General features: G+C 43.5%; 2 protein-coding genes and 3 non-coding genes across 5 annotated transcripts in view; 2 read left to right on the top strand and 3 right to left on the bottom strand.

Moving 5' to 3' along the window:
• The window catches only part of LOC144673177 (uncharacterized), a 273637-nt gene that overhangs the window by 112955 nt on the left and 137700 nt on the right, over positions 1-22982 (bottom strand). The window lies entirely within an intron of this gene.
• Positions 1-22982, top strand: part of LOC144673184 (uncharacterized) — a 110753-nt gene that overhangs the window by 54766 nt on the left and 33005 nt on the right. Inside the window, exons 5-6 of the mRNA XM_078535149.1 lie at positions 3574-3588; positions 20014-20698. Of these exons, the coding sequence (XP_078391275.1) occupies positions 3574-3588; positions 20014-20698 (700 nt within the window). The remainder of the gene's footprint in view (positions 1-3573; positions 3589-20013; positions 20699-22982) is intronic.
• trnas-aga (transfer RNA serine (anticodon AGA)) lies at positions 410-491 on the top strand. Its single transcript has one exon. It is a non-coding gene; the product is annotated as a tRNA-Ser (tRNA).
• trnai-uau (transfer RNA isoleucine (anticodon UAU)) lies at positions 10571-10643 on the bottom strand. Its single transcript has one exon. It is a non-coding gene; the product is annotated as a tRNA-Ile (tRNA).
• Positions 17219-17292, bottom strand: trnan-guu (transfer RNA asparagine (anticodon GUU)). The gene has a single exon. It is a non-coding gene; the product is annotated as a tRNA-Asn (tRNA).

The raw sequence follows: 22982 nt of genomic DNA on the forward strand, positions 1-22982 counted from the left end.
ATGCTGCCTTGATGTCAAGGGCTGTCACTCTCACCCCATCTCTGGAGTTCTGCTCTCTTGTCTATGTTTGAACCAAAGCTGTAATGAGGTCAGGAGCTGAGTGGTCCTTACGGAACCCAAAAGGGGCATCAGTGAGCAGGTTATTGCTAAGTCAGTGCCGCTTGATAACACTGTTGATGACCCCTTCCATTACTTTACTGGTGATGGAGAGTAGACTGATGGGGCGGTTATAGGCTGGGGTGGATCATTCTCACTCTTTCATTCCCAGTTTGGTAGAAAGAACGAGGAGAGACATGATAAATTGCAGGGTTTCGGGGAAAAGGTTGACAAGATGGGCAGAAAGACCGCTTTCACTGCTGTAACCATTGTATGAATTCATATAAATAATGCGATAATCAGGGCAACTTCTGTAGTCGTGGCCGAGTGGTTAAGGTGATGTACTAGAAATCCAGTGGGGTTACCCCACGCAGGTTCGAATCCTGCTGACTACGTTTTCCATTACTTCCGATTTTGACCGTGCGAATTAATGATCGATGAATCGAGGAAAAGAGATCCAAACACATCCGTGGTCTCTTATTTCCATTCATTTCTCGGCCTTCTGCAAATCTCCAGTCAGAACTGGAAAAAAAAATTAGCCAATTTGGTGACATGATTTCATTCTGGCATGTGTCTCTCCTTAGGCCCGTCAGTCTCGGTGTATACCTGTTTGTGTTCCTCTGTGTGGGTCAATGTGGTTCAGTTCCCTTAGGAGGTGAAAACATTTTTATGAACACAAATTGTATTCACATTAGCTATGCAAATTCACATTACAATGTTATAGTGAAAAATATCAGGATGAAAGGTGCAAGAGGAGTTTGTCTCTTTCTATATATGGACTACAACAACAAATTATATTTATAAAGCTCCTTTTACCTAATGAAACGTCACAAGGCGTTCCCCAGGAGCATTATATAAAAAAGTGTGACACCGAGCCACATACTCGGTCAGATGACTAAAAGCTCGGTCAAAGGGGGAGGCTCTAAGAACTGTCTTAAAGGAGGAAAGTATCGATTTCATGTTCCAGCGAACAGCAATGGTTCTTTCATTGGCTGAATACGTCACTTGTATTCAACCGACATAGACCATTTGGTCAAAGAAACTTGTCCTTGGTGAAGTTTGTAAAAGTAAACTCCACTACAATTTGGCGGCCTATAAACAGCGCCCACCAATGTTTGCTGCCTCTCGCTGTTTCTTAGCTCCACCCAAACTGATTCTACATCTTGATCCTTCAATCTAAGATCCTCTTTCACTAATGTACTGATCTCGTTCCTTGTTTACAGCGCGACCCCGCCTCGTTTTCCTTTTTGCCCATTCTTCCTAAATGATGAATATTTTTGAATATTCAGATCAACCAATCACACTGCTCTTTGAAAGCAGCACACAGGGCCGAATGGCCTCTTTCTTTGCTGTAACTTTCTGTCATTTTATGTTTTCTAACACCACGGTTAAGATGAACTTTCTTATCTTCCATGTGATGCTTTGAATTCAAGACAATTAGCAAATTCAGCGAGTTTTCTTATCATTTTGAGCACAGAATTTGGAACTGGACTCGTTGAACGACATTTAAATGGTCTCAATCGTAAGAAGCAGCTCACTGACTCCAAACAGGCACGGTGAGCGTCAGCCTGTTGTGTGCATTCTTGCTGTACATCTTCTGAGCTATAAGCTAATCACAGCTCCACTTTCTGCACATTGAATGACAGTGTGAAAATAAGCACAATTTCAAATCTTAACTATGCATATTAGTGATTTTCTTTGTGTGCCAATGTGGTTCAGTTTCCCACTTTCACCAACCAAACATTATCCACGTTAGTTCTCTGACTTCATATCAGCAAAAAAAAAAGCAGTTAACAGGACATTTCTCTCTTTATTTTGAGTGGAGACTGTTCAGCAACTAAACTTCTGGATGTTACAAAGCAGAGGATGATTGAAGTTTTCACATGATCTCATTAAGTAGCTGAGAATGCTCGAGGGGCCGAATGGCTAATTCCTGATCATTTTTTTAATATTCTAATTCAGTGTCAATGTTGGTGAAGACAATGTTTGTGTCTAATCTGAATGTGGTAGTGAGGCCGAGCGAGCTCAGCCGCTGGTTCAGGTTTCGATCTCTCTGGTGATTTGGGTTTTACTCCCACTGCTGCCAAACTTTCTGGTGGTTTGTTATTTGAGGCGCTTCCCAAAAACTCTCCGTGCGGTGAAGCAGCAGCTGAGCTGTGCCGTGTTGTATTTCAGTTGGAAGAATAAGGAGAGACAGTGTAAATCCCAGGGTGACTGGGAAAAGGTGGGGCAATGGCACGGACTGGAAGACCTTCTTTCACTGGAACTCGCTGTTTTCATTCTATTATTTTAAACCAACAACATGCAGCCTTTACCCAGTTGTCCTGGCCGAGTGTTTGAGGCGTTTTTCCACGTGGTTCCAATCCTGCCAACTCCCCTTCTTCTCATTCCTGATTGACACAAACTGTCAGCAGAATAAATTATCAGTCAAATGAAAAAGAAAACCACCCAAACACCCCCGTGTTTCTGGCTTCAGTTCATCTGCAAACATTCACTACATTTGGAGTCTGAAATGGAACAATAATTGGCCAAGTTGGTGACATCCTTGCTTTCTGGGTGTTTGTCTCCCCTTCGGCCTCTGTCACTCTCGGTGTATGTGTCGGTGTGTGTTTCTCTGTGTGTGTCAATGCGGTTCAGTTCCCCGAGGGGATGGACACATATTCACCATCACAAACTTGATTAACATTGGTTGTGCAACTTCATATTAAAATGGCAAAGAGAAAAATATCAGGATGAACGATGCAAGTGGAGTTTACAATGTTTGAAAGGAGGTGCAGCAAAGAAGCGGAAGATGTGAATGATGTTATTGATGATTGAGAGGAATGCATTATTACCTTGTGGATTTTGTAGGTCGATTACCTTCCACAGCTGAAATTCAGAACAAGCTGAGGCTCCAGGAGGAAACCTCCCTGAATTTTCACATAGGAAATAACGCGCGTGCATGCCCGGCTCGGCTGTGACAGAGACAGGGCGGGCAGAAGACCCTCTTTGTCTGCTGTAACCATTCTATGAATTCATATAAATAATACAGGCTTACTGCCAAGATCTGTAGTCGTGGCCGAATGGTTAAGGCGATGCACTTCAAATCTATTGGGGTTACCCCGCGCAGGTTCAAATCCTGCCGTCTATGTTTTCCATTATTTCTGATTTCAACCATTGATCTCAGAAACAGTAAATGGAATCGACATTTTCACAACACCTGCAGTAGCAAAGTTTGACCAGTGGATGGCAGTGAAACCGTGATTGCTCATATCACATGAAGCAGGCGCTGTCTCAATTATTACTGCATTTGGCACTGTCTCTGTTCATGTTAAATTAGACGCCGTTTCTGTTTCTATTGCACTAGGACATGTCTCTGATCATATTAGAGAAGGTCATCTCTCAGTTGTTTCTGTAATTGGCTCAATCTCAGTTGTTTATGTACTGGGCTAGGGCCACAATACAGTTGGCACTATCTCAGTCATGACTGCACTGAAGCAGGTCTCGACTAGAGTTACAATAGGCCATGCCCCAGTTGGCACTGCACTAGAGCTTGTCTCTGGTTATAGAAAACTAGAACATGTTTTTATTTGCATTTCACAAGACTCTGTCTCAGCTATTACTCCAGGAGAACCTGCCACGTGTCTATCAAACTGGACCCTGTCTCAGTTAATGCTGCACCAATACATGCCTCCATTCATATCACACAATTCCCTGTTTCTGTTGTTATTGTCCTTTATCATGACTTTGTTATTTCTGGACTTGTTCATGTCTCTGTTCTTATTGATCTTGTACATTTGCTGGTATTTACTTCACCAGGCACTGCGTCAGCTGATATTAAAAAGAGCCCTGAATTATGTGAAGCTCCACTAGACCCTGTATCAGTTTTCTTCAATTGGATCCGGTCTGTGTTATTACTACGCTAGGCAGGTTCGTATTACACAAGATCCTGTCTCAATTATTACTGCACTCGGCACTGCCTGACTTATGTTTCACTAGGTCGGGGCCCTGCTTATAACGCACTCAATCATGTCCGCACTTATATTCCGCTATTTCAGAACAAGTTACACGAGACTCTGTATCACACTCGAGCTTGTCTGTCTTTTTAATTAAGATGGATCCTGTCTTTGCAGAGACTTTGTCTTTGTACCTCTGTCTCTGCTTCTATTCCACTCTCCCTTTCCCTGTTTTTACTCCACGAGATCAGATCTGTCTCTCTTACACTGGCGGCAGTCTCCGTTATTACGACTTAGACTCTCTCTGGGAAGCAATTACCCTGAGCCCTGTGCCTGTAATAACTGCCCTATTTCACTTGATGTTGATCCAGGCCCTGTATCAGTAAATATTGCACTCGCCCCGTCTCCACTATTACAGCAGTAGAGCCTGTCTATATTAATATAGCACTGGTCCTTGTCCCTGTTATTCGTGCACTAGGTCACGTCTTTGCTTAAGTAACATTAGATGCTTTCTCTATTATTACTGCACTGGTAATGTCTCTGCTTAAATTGCACCAGGCCCTGTCTCAGTAATTACCACACCAGGCTCTGTCTCTGTTGTTGCTGCACTATTCTATGTTTCTATAAGGTGGACGTTGAGTTGCAAATGGGCCTCTGACTTTGGCCTAAAACTTCAGATTTCTCATTGTCTGTTTGTTCTGCGCAGCTCCAGATATTCATTTTCATTACAGCCAACAGTGTTACATATGAGACATCGCCTGTTCTGTGTGTCTATATGAAAAGAAATCATGCTGCACAATTCCACAAAGATAAAAGATTTATCCTCACCAGAATGTTTCATTTTATTTTATTTTCTCTTATTCAAACTGTAACTACAGATCGTCTAATAACGTAAATATTCATTGGTAGTATATTCTGTTGTGTGCTCTTGTTTAGAAATTCCTGTCATACCAACCATTTCTTTGCTAAGACCATACTCACTGAATGTCTGTCATCTCTCTACCTGAGCGTCTAACTCACTGAAACTTATTGTTCTCTCTCTCAGATAAAAGCAAAATACTGCGGATGCTGGAAATCTGAAACAAAAACAAAAATACCTGAAAAAACTCAGGTCTGACAACATCTGTGGAGAGGAATAGAGTTGACGTTTCGAGTCCGTATGACTCTTCATCAGAACTAAGGAAATGGAGAAATGCGGTGAAATATAAGCTGGTAGTCGAGGGTGAGACAGGTAGAGCTGGATAAAGGGCCAGTGATGGAGGCAAAGAAGAGTTGTCATAGACAAAAGGACAAAGGGGTGTTGATGGTGGTGATATTGTCTAAGGAATGTGCTAATGGGGACATTAAGAGTAGCAAGCAGGACAAGCTAGTGACAGATGGCCCTAGTGGGTGTGGGGTAGGGGAAAGGGATCGAAATGGGTTAAAATGTGGAGATAAAACAATAGATCGAAATAAATTTTAAAATAGGTATGAAAAGAAAAAATACATTTAAAAATATATATATAAATTATTGGAAAAAGGGGGATCGGAAAGGGGGTGGGGATGGAGGAAAGAGTTCATGATCTAAAATTGTTGAACTCAATATTAAGTCTGGAAGGCTGTAAAGTCGGAAGATGAGGTGCTGTTTCTCCAGTTTGCGTTGATCTTTACTGGGACATTGCAGCAGGCCAAGGACGGACACGTGGGCATTCTCTGCGTCAGTGTGTGTGTGTGTGTATACATTTGCATATGTGAGTGTGCGCCTGTGTGTGTGTCGGTGGTGTGTGTGTGTCAGTGTGTGTGGTGTGTGTCTCTGTGTATCTTCGTGTGTATATGTGTGTGTGTGTGTCTGTGTCGGTGTGTGCGTGTCTGTGTGTTTTGTATCTGTTCGTGTGTCTGTGTGTGTTTCTGTATGTGTCCGCGTGTTTGTGTGTGTGTGTGTGTGTGTGTGTCTTTGTGTGCTTCTCTGTCTGTGTATGAGCGTGTGTTTCTGTGTGTTTATGCGTATTTGCGTGTGTTTGTGTGTGTGTGTCTTTGTGCATGTATGCATGTATGTCTGTGTGCACCTGTGTACGTCTGTGTCTTTGTATGTGTGTGTGCCTGTGTGCATGTTTGTCTGTATGTATGTATTGGTGTGTGCCTGTTTATGTGTGCGCATGTGCGTCTGTGTGTGTCTGCCTCTTTGTGTGTGTGTGTGTGTGTGTGTTTGTGTGTGAGACACGTCATATTGTTTGCAATTGAATTTCACAATGATCTTCATCATCCTTGCATTCATGAAAGATGACGGACATGCAACAAACGAATCTATTCAGATGGGTTGTCTCCAGGTGCTGCACAGTTTCTGATGGCTGAGCTTAATCCTTGAGGGGCAGTTTCTGTCACAGGTGACTCACGTGAAGCTACAAATGATGTTCTGGGTTGTTGTTTCCAGTCTTGCCGTCTGTTGCCAAGCCGCTGTAGCCATTGCGATGCACAACAGTCCACAGGAAGTATCGCCATCTTCCTCCGTCATCATCTAGTGAAATTCATGTAAGATAATCGCTAATTAGGGCCTCCAAGTCACGCTTGTGAGTGTCATACAAGCAGAGCTTTGGGCGTCTCACTGTCCGCCTGGCCCTTAGCAATGTGGCCACCTTCCATCCTGTAAACAGGCCCGAGCCATCCAACCTCCCTCTGTTTGCTGAGCCTAACAGACTTGGGAGCTCTGTCTTTGTGAGGACTGCCGCTTCCTGATTGTGTCCCGACAGGAGATACCCAATAACCACCGCACACAGTGCAGATGGAAGTTGCAGAGTTTCTTTCCATGATTGGTGTAAGTCCTCCTTGTTTCACAGCCAGACAAGGTACTGAGGACACAGCCCAAATACACCATCAGCTTGGCCCCAAGGGTCAGCTTGATGTTAATTCATGTACGTTTCATGAGCCAGGTGATATCTGTTTACCCCGTGTGTGTATCAGGAACTGCATCAAGGAGCAGACTGTCTGTCACTGTGGAACTTGGGGAGCAGTATTAACCAACCACTTCCAGCCGGGTGTTATCTAGTGTGATCAGTGGTGGAAGTGCAACACCTTTCCCTTTAAACATGGTTTTCTAGAAATTTTTCGTCAAATAGAACAAGTTACAAGCATGGGAGAGATGGTAAATGAGTCGCTGTTGGTTTTGCACATTTCTTGTGCACCCCAGTGCGGGGGGTAGGGGTGCGCTTATGCTCTGTCGTTGTCGGCCTATTTCATTGAAAAACGCGCTATTAATTCCAGAATCTACGATCCAAATGTGGTTCCACATGTTGTAGCTCCAGTAAAACCTCTGCTCCAGGTGAGGTTCGAACTCACAACCTCAGAATAGCCGCTGACTGCACTGCTATATAAGTACCGCGCACTAACCAATTGCACCACTGGCGTGCTCACACGGCTCCCCATTTGACCTAGTTACATTTTTCAAGGATCACTGGGGTCAGACATGATTCCTTGATGGTAGATTAGTCAATGTGATCTCAATAAATTTTAATGATATTACATGAACTGCAATATATTTTGAATGAAATAAAATGCCGACAATGGGTCAGGGAAACTTTGTTAATTTTCACACACTGAGCATGGACACTGCCGGAGCTCCTGCGCCTTTTTCAATATTGTTTTCCTTAACTCCGAGTTTTCAAAAAGGAATTGGACAAATATTTGAAATGGAGAAGCTGCTGGGTTATGAAGAAAGAGAAAGATTTTGGGACTAACTGGGCAGCTCTTTGTAAAAACCTGGCGAGGGCACGATGGGTCCTAATGAGCTGTGAACTTTTACGATTCCATTTCTCGATCAATTTCTCTTCAGCATTCCCAAATATCCCAGCCCAATCCTATTTCTGCAAAGCATAATCCAGAACTACCGCATCACGACACAGTTTGAAATTCTATACAAGTCCCTTGGGGTAACTCGCTGCGTGGGGTTTCTGTTGTGTCAGCCATGATCTTATTGAATGGCGGAGCAGCACCAAAAAGCTGAATGGCCGCAGTTCCTCCGACCCGGGCTGAATGGCCTCAAGATTGTTACCTTGGTTCTGATTTTATGGAACTGTGAGGGGCTCGAGCGACAAAATGGTCTGTTCCTGCTGCTGTTTGTTATGTTCTTATTCAGCACCAATACCACTCAAGGCAATGGTTACTATCATATTGCCAACAGTAGTGTGTTTGAGAGGTCCAAGGTGCTGGATTTCGACGGCAGCCTCGATCCATTCGTGGATTTGAATCTCATCACTGCCAAAGTTTCAGGTGGTTCGTCCTTTCAGACGTTTCATCAAATCCCTTAGGATAGGCTCGGAGCATTTGACACATGACGTGGTTCATCTTGCTAGGAAGAACAAGGGAGGCTGTAGAAATTGAAGGATGAGTGGGAATTGGTGGGGCTGAATGCTCTCATTATCTGCTGTAACCATTCCATGGTTTTACATGAACAACATTTACACCAGTGTAAGGTCTCCAGTAATGGCTGATTGATTAAGGCGATGGTTTGGAGCTCCACTGGGATCTGCCCCCACAGGTTCGCATCCTGCCGATTGCACTGCTCAGTGTTCTGTCCTTTTGGAGCCTCCAGGATTAATTATTGTCTAAATGGAGTCAGAACCAGAACAAACGCTCCCGTCTGTTCTTCCTGTTTCACTTCTGTGCTCCTTCTTTCCTGTTCATCCATAAGCATTCACAGAATCTGCAGTCAGAAATGAAATAAATCTGAGTTAAATTGGTGACATCCTTGCTTTCTGAGAGTTTGCCTCTCCTCAGAGACAAAACCTAGCCCTCTGTGACTCTCGGTGCTTCTGTCTGTGTGTGTTCATGTGTTTGTGTCAATGTGGTTCAGTTCCCCGAGAGATGAACACAGTTTTACCATCGCAAAACTTTATTCACTTGTATTATATATCTTCATGGTAAATGGTACAGAGAATAACAACAGGTGTAAAAGTTGCAAGAGGAGATTGACGCTTTCTGTGTTTATTTAAAGTGGAGGCTGCTTATTGATTCAGTGTCCATATGTGACACAGCGGAGGAAGATTGAAATTTTAACTGAGCAACATTTGAACAGACAGTGGATTCACTCAGTGTGATGGTGTGTTCCAGTTCGGTATATGCAATCAGAGAATCAATTTCTATTCGTTGCTTTGAACCCAATCTTTCTAATAGGTTGGATGTTATGCACATGTTTCCCCCATTTTCTCGCTTTATTTGAAATGAATATTCATAAATCTATTTGCGTGGGAACTAACTGATTAACAGCAGAAGTGGCAAAGTTTGGACAAGATTTCCTTCAAGCCAAAGGGCACAAAGCAGAACTACGTCAGTGATATAAGTAGAAGCAGGAAGAGAGGGAATCTATTTGACCCGACGTGGTTTCAAACCATTAAACCTTCAGTTGGAAGCTAATTTCGTTCAAAAAGTATGCTATAAAAACACCCCAATGGTTCAGATTCGGTCATTTCACCTCCTGGCTTCCATTCCCTGTCTCGATGTTGTGCAAAATGTCGTAACCAGCATCCAATTTATGGTTTGGAAAAGAGTAATATTAAACTTGAAACCTTCATTCTGTTTCTCCTTTCACATTTGCTGTCAGGCCTGCTGAGAAATTCCAGCACTTTCTGTTTTTATTATAACATGAATTACTGTCTTTATCATGCACATGATCACAAGAAATAGGAGCAGGAGTAGACAACATGGCCCATCGAACCTGCTCCATCATTCAGTTCAATCATGGCTGATCTTGGGCTTCAACTTCATTATCCTGCCCGTTCCCCATATCCTTTAATTCCCCGAGAGAGCAGAAACCTGTCCATCCCAGCCTTAAATGTATTCAATGATGGAGCATCCACAACTCTCTGGGTAGAGAATTCAAAGATTCACAACCCTTTGGGTGAAGTAATTACTCCTCATCTCAGCCCTAAATTATCGGCCCTTTACCCCGAGACTGTGCCCCAGTGTTTTAGACTCCCTGACCAGTGGAAACAATCTCTGTGTCCACCCGATCAAGCCCCCTCAGAATTTTGTAGGTTTCAATGAGATTGCCTTTCATTCTTCTAAGCTCCAGAGAATAGAAGCCCAATTTATTCAGCCTCTCATCATAGGACAACCATTTCATCCCAGAGACCAATTTAGTGAACCTTCTCTGTACCGTCTCCACTGACAGTATATCCTTTTATAAATGTGGATATGAAAACAGCACACGGGATTCTCGATGCCGTCTCACCAAAACCCTTCGTTAAAGACTTCTTTATTCTTGCTCTCCAATCCCCTTGTAATAAAGGCCAATATGCCATTGGGCTTCGTAACTTCTTGCTGCCCCTGCATGCTAACTTTCTATATTTCTTGTACAAGCACACTCTTTGAACATCAGCACATTCACTTTCTCACATTTTAAAAGCATTCTGCTGTTCTAATGTTTACAACAAAGTGAACATATTCGCACCTGCCTACATTATATTCCATCTGCAATCTTGTCGCCCACTCAAATCACTTTGCGATATCTTTTTGCAGTGCTCTCCTCTAAGGTTACCTTGCCACCAAATTTCATAAATCTTAGCTACAGGCCCCAGTGAGAATTGAACTCACGACCACTGCTTTATAAGACCAGTGCTCGAACCACTGAGCTATGGAGCCACTTGCTGCATCATACCGACAGTAAACCTCCTAGTGGAACGAGGAACAGGACAAAGTTCTGCATGGATGATATTTGATAGACCTGGAAATGTCTAAGATGGAGAACAGAGAATTAAAAGATGCGACATGAAAGCGGCAGAATTTGATGTGTGTCAGTTGCTTTCAGTGATGAATGTCTGCCGTGGTAATGTGGTAATGATTTTACTGCCGCATGTTTACACTGACACAAATATCACTCCTGACCAATCAATCGCAACTGCTCTTTGAAAGCAGCACGCCAGGCCGAATGGCCTTTTTCTTTGCTGTAACTGTCTATAATTTTATGTCTCCCAGCATCATTTCCCAGTCATTCCGACATTTTATTACATTCTATGGGAACGTACTTTCTTACATCCTCGCTTTTGAAGTCAAGGCACTGAGCAAACTCAAAGTTTTTCTTTAATTCCAGCACAGGGTTTGGAACCAGACCAGTTGAACGACACTTTATTGGTGCCAACCCTTCACTGCAGCTCACCCCTTAAAAACAGTGGCTGTCATTGCCCGAAGATGTCGTTTATGATAAAATTCTGTAGCAGAAACTTATCTCTGGTGAAAGTATCTGAAAAAGGGCAAATGCGGCGTAGATAAAGCATGTTGCAAGAGTTATAGACAGCTTTCCTCTTAATTTAGAGGTGAGGATTCGGCCCTTTCACTGTGGACTCGATTCCCGGCCAGGAGATGAAGGTTTATTGATCTGATACAAACTGTTAAAACAGCCCTGATTTACTTATTGATTGAAAACCGAAAGACACAACAGCTCCGCCCGAATCAGTGGAGTGAGAGTTGAAGTTTCACATCAGAGCTGCAAATGTCACACGTGGAACAGCTTCGAGAAGAAATCCAGTTCCTAATGTCCGAGAGATATCAGTTTGGACTTTTTGCATTTACACATTCATTCTCTCGATGTGTCCATTGACTTAACCACTCGGCCACATGGACTCGGTGTCTGTCTGTTTAAATGTTGCTCAGTGAAAATTTCAATCACCCTCCTCTTTGTAGCGTGCAGACACTTAGTAGCTGAATAGTCTCCACCCAAAAATGCAGAAACAAAATTCCTCTTGAACCTTTTAAACCTGTTTTTATTTTCTCTCTACGATTTTAATATGAAGCCAAAAAACTAAGGTGAATAAAGTGTGGATGGTGAAAATGAGGAACTGAAGCACATTGACACACACAGCGGAACACACACTGACATGCACACCAAGAGTGAAAGAGGCCTAAGGAGAGACAAACACCGAGAAAGAAAGGATGTCACCAAACCGGCTCAGTTTTGTTCCATTTCTGTCTGCAGATTTCGTAAATCCTTGCAGATGAATGGAAATATGAAAGTGCGGGAGTTTTTGTTTGATTCTATTTAATCGATAACTAATCCTGTTGGCACCTGGTTAAAATCAGGAACAACGAGAACCGCAGTCAGCAAACCAACATTGGGAAAACCCCGATGGATGTCAGAAACATCGTCCTCAACTCTCGTCCACTACTAATAGCAATTCCTTGGGTAAAACATGTTCATATTAAACCAGAGGCGGTTATAAAGTAAGTCTTTCGGCCTGTCTTATCTGTGCTGGCTCTCAGGAAGAGTAACTAAACCAATTCCACACACCCGCCTTTCCTCCACACCAATTTCTATTTACATTGTCTCTCCTCGTTCACCCTGTCAAGATAAAGGACCACAACCCGCCCCACTCCCCGTATTAAACTGGACTTGTGTCTGGCTCACCTAAAGGGTGCCCGAAAGTGGGAAGCAGCTGAAAATTTGGGTGCGTTGGGATTCAGAACCACTCCTCCAGAGACTGGAACCTGAATCCAGCTCTCCAGTTTGTGGAGAAAATGGAGTTAGATTGTATATATCAGCTCAGAAATAATGATGACCTGCCTGATCAGACTAAAGTTCTTTTGTAATTCGATATGAAATCAATTGCATAAATAAATAATGATTGTATCGAAAACTGTATGAGGAATCCTAGTCCAACTCTTCATGTCATTGGTTCAGGGAAACTTGGTTAACTAAGGCAAACTGTGCATGGATTCTGCAGAAACTCCTTCTTCAAGCGAGAAATGGACAATGATTGAAAGGGGGAAAATTCAGGTTTAAGGAAAGGGAGAAGGAATTTGAGACGAATTGGTTAGCTCTTTAAAAATAGCTGGCACAGATACGATGGGGTGAAGGGCTTTTTGTTAAAGTAAAAACAGAAAATGCTGGAAAAACTCAACAGGTCTGGCAACATCTGTGGAGAGAGAAGCAGAGTTAATGTTTCGAGTCGGCCTGACTCTGAAGAAGAGACATACGGACTTGAAACGTTAACTCAGCTTCTCTCTCCACAGATGTTGCCAAACCTGATGAGTTTTTCCCAGCATTTTCTGTTTTTACTTCAGATTTCCAGCATCTACAATGTTTTGCTTCCATCTTAGGTCCTCTTACTGCGCTGTGCCATTTGATGATGACATTGTTGATCAGTCTGTCTCCAGCATTCCTAATGAGAACAGCCGAATTCCATTTCTTCAAAACAAAGACCCAAAGTGCTGCTGCATGACGTCACCGCTTAACATTCCAGGCAGCTCCACTGGGATCTTTACAGCGCAGGGTTCGTGCAGGGCAGTGGGGGTCACGGTCATTTCACATGTGGCAGAGCAGCGGTTTGAAGCGGGGCAAGAGCATTATCCAAACTTGTTCATTTCAGTGTGCGTGAATGTTCAATAATTTACATTTGTTGTTAAAAATGAACACAAGGGTTCGAATCCTGCCGCCTGAGGATTTAACATTTTAAATAGGAGAAAACCCAACCAAACACATCCGTAATTTCTTATTCATTTGTCAGCATTCAGGAGATGGCGTAGTGCCATTGTCACTGGGCTAAAAATCCAGAGATAAAAGCAAAATACTGTAAATGCGGGAAATCTGAAATAAAAACAGAAAATGCTGGAAAAATTCAGTATGTCTGGCAGCATCTCTGGAGAAAGAAACAGAATTAATGTTTCTATTGCGTCTGACTCTTCTTCAGAGTTCTTTGAGCAGCACACAGGACCGAATGGCCTCTTTCTTTGCTATAACTTTCTATAATCTTATGTTTCCCAAAACCACGGTTACTTCTTTCACAGTCATTCTGCCATTTTATAATCCTTCTTGCGAGTGGATTCAAAGGTTAACAATGTGCACAAGAATGGAAGGAGCCTGCGACTGTGGATAATCGGCACTCTGCACATTCCTGTAATCAGTATTTGGGAGAATCAGGAAGATGAGATCCCAGATTATCTTTACTATGTCATTTGCAAACTCATTCTTTCTAAAATCCTTGGGTCCCACATTCCCTGACCCTGCTTTCTAGGGGAAGCTTGGGTTCATGAACTGACTGTGTCTGCATCGAGCAGCTAATTGACCTGGGAGTTGGACGGGCAGAGGGAGCTGGAGGCGAGGCAGGGACAGAAGCAGAAACAGATGTGACATGAAAGTGTTTAGAATGTGATGTGTCAGTTACTTTCAGTGATGAATGTCTGCTCTGTGTTGCCTTGCCAGTTTCACAGGAGCCGCAGTGATGAGGTTGGTGGGTTTTGGAAATTGACAGTTGCACATGAGCAGCTTGTGGGACTATTTCACTTCACTGTCCATTTCATGTTCCAGCTCACAGCAACTGTTGTTGTCATTGACTGAAGAATTCGTTCCATCTAAAATGGAAACATGTTTGAAAGCAGCGTCGATAAACCAAACTGATAGAAGGGTCACAGCTCCTTTGCTGGTCTCGTGGTCAGGATTCGGCGCTTTCACTGCTGCGGCCTGGGTTCGATTCCCGGTCAGGGAATTTTGATTTTGTTAAGATGGGTATGAAGCACTTTTTGATTGAAAACATTTCGCAGCTCCACCAGAATCTTTGGGGTGACAGTTGAAATTTTGCCTCCGAGCTGGAAATATCACACTTGGAACAGGTCGGGAACAAAGATAAAGGTGGAGTGAATGAATGAATGAAAGGAGGACAAGAGAAGGGCTGGGTGCAAAGCACTGACCACAGAGATGGTGGCACGAGGCAAAATAAGGGTGGGGGAAGGACAAATTTTGGTCCCTACTGTTTGCACTGACAAAGCTATCACCCCTGATGGGTCAATCACAACTGCTCTTTAAACGCAGCACATCAGCTCATCAAGGCCGAACGGCTTCTTTCTATGCTGTAACTTTCTGTAATTTTATGTTTCCCAACAGCACGGGTGCTTCATTCACAGTCATTCTGCCATTTTATAACCTGCTCTAGCGAGATGTACTTTCTAAGTTTCCATTCGGCTCTTTTGAAACCAAAATACGGAGAAAATTCAGCGAGTTTTCTTCTCATTTCTAGCACGAGATTTGTCACGAGACTAATTGAGCGACACATTAATGGTGCCAATCCTTCACTGGAGCTCACCGCGTCCAAAGAGCACTGTTATCATCAGCCTGTTATGTACCTTCATGCAGTACATCTGCTGAACAATATAAGCTTATCACAGCTCTGCTTTCTTCACATTGACATCCAGTGTGAAAATATGAACAAATTCAAAGCTGAACAACGTACACAAGACTGGAAGGAGAGTGTAGCGGTGGATAATCGGCACTGGGTGCTTTCCTGTAATCAGTACCTGGGGGAATCAGGAAGATCCTGGTGTCTCTTTGCCCTGTTATCAGTAAACTGATCACGTTGTGTTTTATGTTCACACGAACTGACTGAGTTTGGTAAAGTAGCTCCTGGAAGAGCAGAGAGAGCTGGAGATGAGGCAGAAAGAGATGTGACGTGAAAGTGCTTTGAAAGTTTTGTGCATCAAATGCTTTCAGTGGTGAATATCCGTCATGTGCAAATTTCACAAGAACCGCAGTGATGAGGTTGGAGAATTATTTGTTTGAAAGAAGCTGCGCCCACTGTGGGGTGAACTCAAGGCCCTGGCATTACGCGCCTTCGCTCTACCGACTGAGCTAGACACAAAGTTAAAACCGGGAATAATGAGAAGCGGGAAACCCCAATGGATTTTGACTCCATCGCCTTAGCCACTCAGCCACGAGGACTGGCTCTCTGCACAGGATAGTGTCGTTGGTATAAAATAATAGGCGGCTACAGCAGTGGAGGAGGACATTCGGCCCATTGTGTAAATTCTGGCTCATGGAAGAGGAATTTAGCTAATTCAAAAACCCCACCTTTTCTCCACAGCTATTTATATTTTTATTGTCTCTCCTCGTTCTTTCTGTTAAAGTGAAACACCGCACACACCTGCTTTAACTGTGAGCTGGCACTTTTTCGACCAATAGGGAAATTTCAGCAGCATTGGGGTAAGAAACCACGCCTCAACAAAGAGTGAGACCTTAAATCAGCATCTACGACCGCTCAGCTGCGATACCGAGCTCAGGATGCTACAGCCCATTGCATTGTTTGGTATTTCTACTCAAAGAGAACAGAATCAAAGCAGCAGCGACATGTCACAAGGCCCCACAAGCCTTGTCCGTCACACCATAAGATCAAGGCGGATCCCCAGTCCTAAGACCCGATCCCGAGAACCCTTCATTCCCTTAAGAGTACAAAGATCAGGAGAATTTTAGGAATTTTTTTATCTTCCATTGATCGGAGAGCTCTGTGGACACCTGGTTGAAATCAGCAATAATGAGAAGCACAATCGATAAGATTGGAACTTTCCTGGGGAAACCCCAGTGGATTTTAAAAGCATCGTTTTCACCACTCGGACACGATGATTGACCAAGGATGTAATGCTTTCCACTCAATCATCAATGCATCATTCACAGCTTCCGCTTCTCAGCTGCACCTCCTTCCAAACATTGTGATGCATTTTCCTCAGGATTTGTTTCTGGATTTAATATTTACCTGCTTTTTTTACCTCATTATGAAATCAGATTCAATGTCCAACACAAATTCAATTGCAAACCTGACGGACAAACAATGGAAAACAACTCACTCGGTAACACAAATCCCATGGTGCTCATTTTCAGATTTTCAATAAAATGTAGGAATTTTACATTGAAAACATTCAGAAAGTTTGTGTGACTGTTATTTGTGACTCACTAACTCGGGTATTATGTAAATGCTGCTCGGAGGTTTAGAATCTACCTGCATTTTCCTGAGCCTGTGCTCGGTTAATTGGGAGGTTTGGCCCGGGTTGGAGTATCTTGTGTCCCAGGGATGGGCAGTAACCCGCTGATTGAAGCTACAGTCGCCGCTTTCTGCTGGCAGAGGGTGATTGGAGAGTGCGGGGCCGGAATATTGCTGCTTTTCTGCTTTACCCTGTCTCACTCACTGTGGAGCTGAGAAAGAGAGAATAATTGATGGGCTTGTTTGAATCCAATAACTTCATAAATTTCCAATGTGTTAGATGTCGGTACATGGTAGGGCTAATTGTTGTCTCATTACATTTGAAATGAATATTCGTAAAAAGCCGTTTGCCTGTGAACTCACTTGGATAACAGTGGAACTGGCAACATTTCAGAAATGTTTCTTTACAGCACAAGTACCTAATGACAGCCTGGAACTGTGTGACGATGAATGCTGATGGGGGGAAAACAGTGTAAGCTTCGTCCCTGAGTGGTCTCGAACCACCAACCTTTCAGTTAACAGCCAAACGTGCTGACCAATTGCACCACAGAGACTGGTGCGGATTTAATCTATGGTGTTAGCGAGTTAAAGCTTCAGATTTCTGCTACCGGAATGACAATTGTTCTCTATCAGTTTACCTTTTCCAAGGTAAAGTTTGGGACATTCATTATGGCTACATGGAAACAGTCTGATCCCACCCACTGCAGGCACATCCATGTCACCGGGAATCAGCTCTCCTTCGAGCCTTTGCGTGTCTTGCCTGTTCCCAAGTATTCTGATTGTCTTGAAGCCAATATTAGGTTTGAATTCCTGATGTGCAGAATCCTTTCAATGTCTCAGATCAGTTAATTTCACTGATAACATCAGATTCAATGTTCCAGCGTCTTAAAGAAGGGAAAGGTGCCTTGACTGTCTCTGGTCAGTCGGACAGTTCACACTTCATTCGCCTTGGATTCCATTCCTCAAAGGGGATTTTCTTTTTCTTCTTGAGTTCCCTGAACACATGTGGCAGCATCTTTGGATCGAGAGGCATAATATAGTGCCGTTCTGATGAAAACCATGTTTCTCTCTCCACAGACAATACCAGGTCTGCTGAGAATTCCAGTGTTTTCTGTTTTTATTTCAGATAGCCAGCATTGGCATTATTTTGCTTTTCTTTACCTGATTAGTGAAACATATGAGGTTCTGAGGGTACTTGACAGGGTGGATGTGGAGTGGATGTTACCCCTTGTGGAAGAATGTAGAACTAGAGATCCTGTTTAAAAATAAAGGGTCACCCATTTAAAACGGAGATGAGGCGAATTTCTTTTTCCTCAGATGGTCGTGAGTCTTTGGAACTCTCTTCCTGAAAGGGTTGTGGAAGCAGAGTCTTTGAATATTTTTAAGGCAGAGATGGATATATTCTTGGTAAGCAAGGGGGTGATAGGTTATCGGGGATAGGTGGGGTACAGGTTTCAGGTTACTATCAGATCAGCCATGATCTTATTGAATGACGGAGCAGGCTTGAGGGGCCTTATGGCCTATTCCTGCTCCTTGTACTTTTGTACTGGAAAAGGAAAGGGATTCGCTCCATCATCCCATTTACTGACACAGCAACACAGTCTCACTGTTGGGAGACCATTCAGATGCTTCACGTGTGCAAATAGCTTTATTCAGTTTGCCCACATGTCAACATTCCAACTTTAAAAGTTCAAAGGATTTGATCCATAATCAGAGCATTGCTCCTGGCAAAACACGGTTTAAATGTTCCATGTGTAGGGGGAAAAAGTCACTAGCTCGTCCCATCTCCTGAGACTGCACTGAGTTCAGATCTAACTGTTGGGGTTTGTTCTGCTGTTCATAACATCCAGGAGAGAATTGTGGTGCAGCCTGGAGCAAAGTGGCCGTTGCATCAATTGATTTAACAATTTTATGTCTTGCCCCTATGGCATCGATCGTATTCTGATTGCAGGATGAAGACATTTTACAAATTGGTCTTTCAATGGCGGGGCGCTCACCCAGCTTTCACTGCGGTAGAGAATGTGCCCTATCCTCACAACAGAAATTCGCTGCGCATGCGCGTCTCTGAGTATACTGGGGCATGCGCATTGCTGTCTCTTTCATGAGCATGCGCAGTGCTGGTCTGTGGCTGAAGCTGCTCAGTGTGGTTGAGAGAAAGTCGAGCGGAGCAAACTAACAGAGTTAGTGGGTGTGTGAGGAGGAATGGAGCCAGCGGAGTGGACAGGGAGGCTTCATAAAGACACAGTGCAGGGCGCAGACCCCAAATAACAAGGTACCGGTCTTGGGTTTGCAGAGAACTGGATTCTGGATTTCTCCCTTCGCCAGGCCCGGGGTAACGGCCGCCATTTTTATAGGGGGGAATGTGCAGCAGGGCGCATGCGCGGTCACATCCTGGTCTAGGTAGCAGGAGGAGAAAATATTGTGCATTTCTATCCTGGACTGACAGGGATGGATTTTGGAAACTCCTTTTACAGGCACACAGCAAACTCAAACCAAGGGAGATGTTTGTCTCTTCTCAGTTTCTAATCTTGGACTTACAGTAGTGGATTTTAAATTCCTTTTACTGGCTGTAGAACTGAACCCAGCCAGAGCAGAGGGAGATAGAAAACTGGGAGGGGAAAGAAATGGTGGAGATTGCATGATGGATCTGGATTTCTCATCACAGGAAGGAGAGTGTGTGTGGGACTGTGATTTACAGCTTGGGGTGGGGGAGGGGAGACGGGAGGAAGAAATATTCCGTAGCAAGTGGAATTGTCAATTATTAATTTCCACGCTGGACTGACAATGATTACTTTTGATTTTCAGATGCCATACATCATCAAATATTAAGATTTGTAGATTGGAAACGCAAACCAAACATCACATCAACATCTGACTGAGCCACTCGATTCATCAGGACCTGAATATAATCAACCTTTGAATGTGGAAGGAGAAATGTTTGACTGTTCTTTCTGTGGGAAAAATATTTCAAACATCAGTGTGACTGGGAAAGCACTGAGACACGCACACCCGAGTGAGAGTGTTCCAGTGAACTCACTGCGGAAAGAGCTTTAACCAGTTACACAGCCTGAAAAATCATCGCACCATTCACAGTGGGGAGAAACTGTGTACGTGTTGTGTGTGTGGATGAGAAAATGTGAGAATGGTCTGAAGCTATTCAGTTATCCACCCCAGCTGGAAATTCATTGACACACTCACATTGGAGCCAGCACCATGGTGAAACCGTGGAAATGTGGGGACTGTGGGAAAGGATTCAATTATCCATCTCTGCTGAGAAGCCATCGACGTATTCACACTGGAGAGAAGCCGTTCACCTGCTCCGTGTGTGGCAAGGGATTTACTCAGTCATCCACTCTGCTGACACATCAGCGAGGTCACACTGGGGAGAGGCCCTTCAGCTGCACTTACTGTGGTAAGAGGTTCAGGTCTTCATCCCACCTGAGTGGACACCAGCGATTTCACACTGGGGAGAGGCCATTCACCTGCTCTGTGTGTGGAAAGGGATTCACTGTGTCCTCCAACCTGCTAAAACACCAGCAAATTCACACTGAGGAGAGGCCGTTCAGCTGCAATTCCTGCGGAAAGAGGTTCAGGCATTCCTCTGACCTCACTGCACACCAGCGAGTTCACACTGGGGAGAAACCATTCATCTGCTCTGTGTGTGCAAAGGGATTCACTCAGTTAGCCAGCCTTCAGTCACACCAGCGAATTCACACTGGGGAGAAGCCATTCACCTGCTCTGTGTGTGCGAAAGGATTCACTCAGCCAGCCAGCCTTAAGTCACACCAGCAAGTTCACTCTGGGGAGAAGCCATTCAGCTGCACTTCCTGTGGAAAGAGGTTCAGGTCTTCATCTAATCTTAAAGTACACAAGCGAGTTCACACTGGGGAGAGGCCATTCACCTGCACTGTGTGTGGGAAGGGATTCACTCAGTCAGCCAACCTGCTGTCACACCAGCGAATTCACAAGTGACTGCAGGGATTGGATTTCGCTGTTATTGCTGCTGTTAGTCACATCCAGGACTGATAGTCAGATAGTATTAGCTTTGATTCTGCTGATATTAACACCCCTATAACTGGTTGGAGTTTAATTTTCTGGATCTGTCACTGATTATCTGAGCTGCAGTGTCCCTTTCTTAAAAGCACCATCTGTGAACTTTCCTCTTAATTCAAGAACTCTCAACAGGAACTCGATTACAATAAAACTATGAATTTTTACTTCAATCCTAAATTAATCTTTGGAGCAAAGTCTACAATTCAGTGTCTGACAGGTTCCACTGATTAACATCTCCAATTAGAGAGTACTGATTAATCCTTGCTGACAATTCTTACTGACTTGTACATTCCACACACAGACACCTCCATGATGCAATTAATTTATCAAGGAACATGAACAAAACTGTAAAATATTTTACAGGCACATCAGTAAAAGCTTCATCAGTCAACACTGATATTGCTGAATCTTAGAAGGCGCTGAGTTCAATCATTTCTGACACAGCAGCAGCAACATTTGGGAAAGGTGGAACCCACAACAAAGACTGGCTTGAGACCTACTCAGCAGAGATGACTCTGTCATTGAAGCAAAAAGCAAAGCCTACCCGATTACAACATAAACCCAACAGCTAGAACACTGTGTAACTTGCAAGTAGCTGGGACAGTTGTGTAAAAGACAGGGAGATACTGTGTAAATAAACACTGGATCAGCCCAGATCATGAAATCCAAACTGCCTGTGACAATGGAAATCTACGTGCTGTGTCTGATAGGATCAGGAGGGCACTTGGTCCGACCATCACCAAATGGATGGTGAAGTTCTCACCCACAGAAGAAAACAGATGTCCCATTGGGTTGAACTTTACTGTGAGCTGTACTCCTGTGAGAAGGACATCTCCCAGTCTCTGTTTGACTCTCTCCTGCAGCTTTCTGTCATGGTTGAATTGGATGAGGAACTCTCATCACCTGAGCTCGAAAAGGTCATTGATTGTTTCACAAGCAGAAAGAAACCCGGCAAGGATGGAATTCCAGCTGAACTGCTCAAGCCCAGAAAGTCCCATCTCCTGTCACAGCTTCATGAGCTTCTCCTTCACTGTTGGGAGGGAGGATCCATTCCACAGGACATGTGTGATTGAAGAATGATCACAATATACTAAAAGAAAGGTGACAGAGGAGATTGCAACAACTACAGGGACATCTCACTCCTCAGCATCACAGGGACGTCCTTCACTAGGGTCAGGCTTAAAAGACTCCATCTACTTGCAGAGCGAGTGTATCCAGAAGCACAGAGCGGTTTCTGTGCTGGCAGATCTACAGTGGACATGATCTTCTCCATACGCCAGCTACAAGAGAAGTGTACAATTGGGATTGAATCTAAAATTCGGCCAGCTTCTGTGCTGAGAAAAGTGAAAGGTTATAATTACTGAGTGAAAGTAAATCTCTAAGTATGAATCACAATGAACTTGTATCATTATAAAAGGCATCGAAAAGTTGGATTCCCTAAAGATAAGCTTCAGCCTTGAGGTTATGATCTGGAGCTCACAAGCTGTGGGAAGCTCCACCCTCTTTAACTCTTTTTAGTCTCAGAAAGTTGAAGCTCCTTTTGCCTGTGAAAGTGAACTTTCTGTTTTACTTTTCTTCATTATTATTACCGTCATTTGGAAAGGTGCCTGAAGAAAGAAGAAAATAATAACATTTTTGAAAAGCTGAGAAAAATATCAAGACAATTGGAAAAGCAAAGATTGAAATGGGGTTTGGTTCATCCTTGATCTGAAAATGAAGTTGCATAAAGTTGACACAAGTGTGCACATTTGAGAATGTTTCTTCAGCCCCTTTGCTAACAAGCTGAGAAGTTAACCCTTTCCACTGACAGCCTGGTGACAATTTAAACAAAAGGCTTTGCTTTTTAAAGATTTGACTTCATCCCGTTTGTTATCATCCAAGACAAAGTGTCTGAGAATGGGAGATATGGGAGTGATCTGCAATCTGATTGCAAGTATCTGTACTTGTGTCTCTGATCTACAAACACCATACTATGAGAGTATTAAATGGGACAGTAAAGTTCCTCGAGTGCTCCTGAATGAGATCAAATGGTAATTCATGGAATGACGTATTTAGAATATAAGATAAGAGAAAATCACACCACCAATTGGGAAATGGAATAATTCACTTGGGTATAATTGAATGTAATAGTTCAAATTGATGTACATGTACATTCTAGTGAAAGTCAGGAAAGTGTAGATGAGACCAGTAA

The sequence above is a fragment of the Cetorhinus maximus genome, unplaced genomic scaffold (genome assembly GCF_964194155.1).
Source record: "Cetorhinus maximus unplaced genomic scaffold, sCetMax3.hap1.1 HAP1_SCAFFOLD_306, whole genome shotgun sequence".
NCBI classification, from domain to species: domain Eukaryota; kingdom Metazoa; phylum Chordata; class Chondrichthyes; order Lamniformes; family Cetorhinidae; genus Cetorhinus; species Cetorhinus maximus.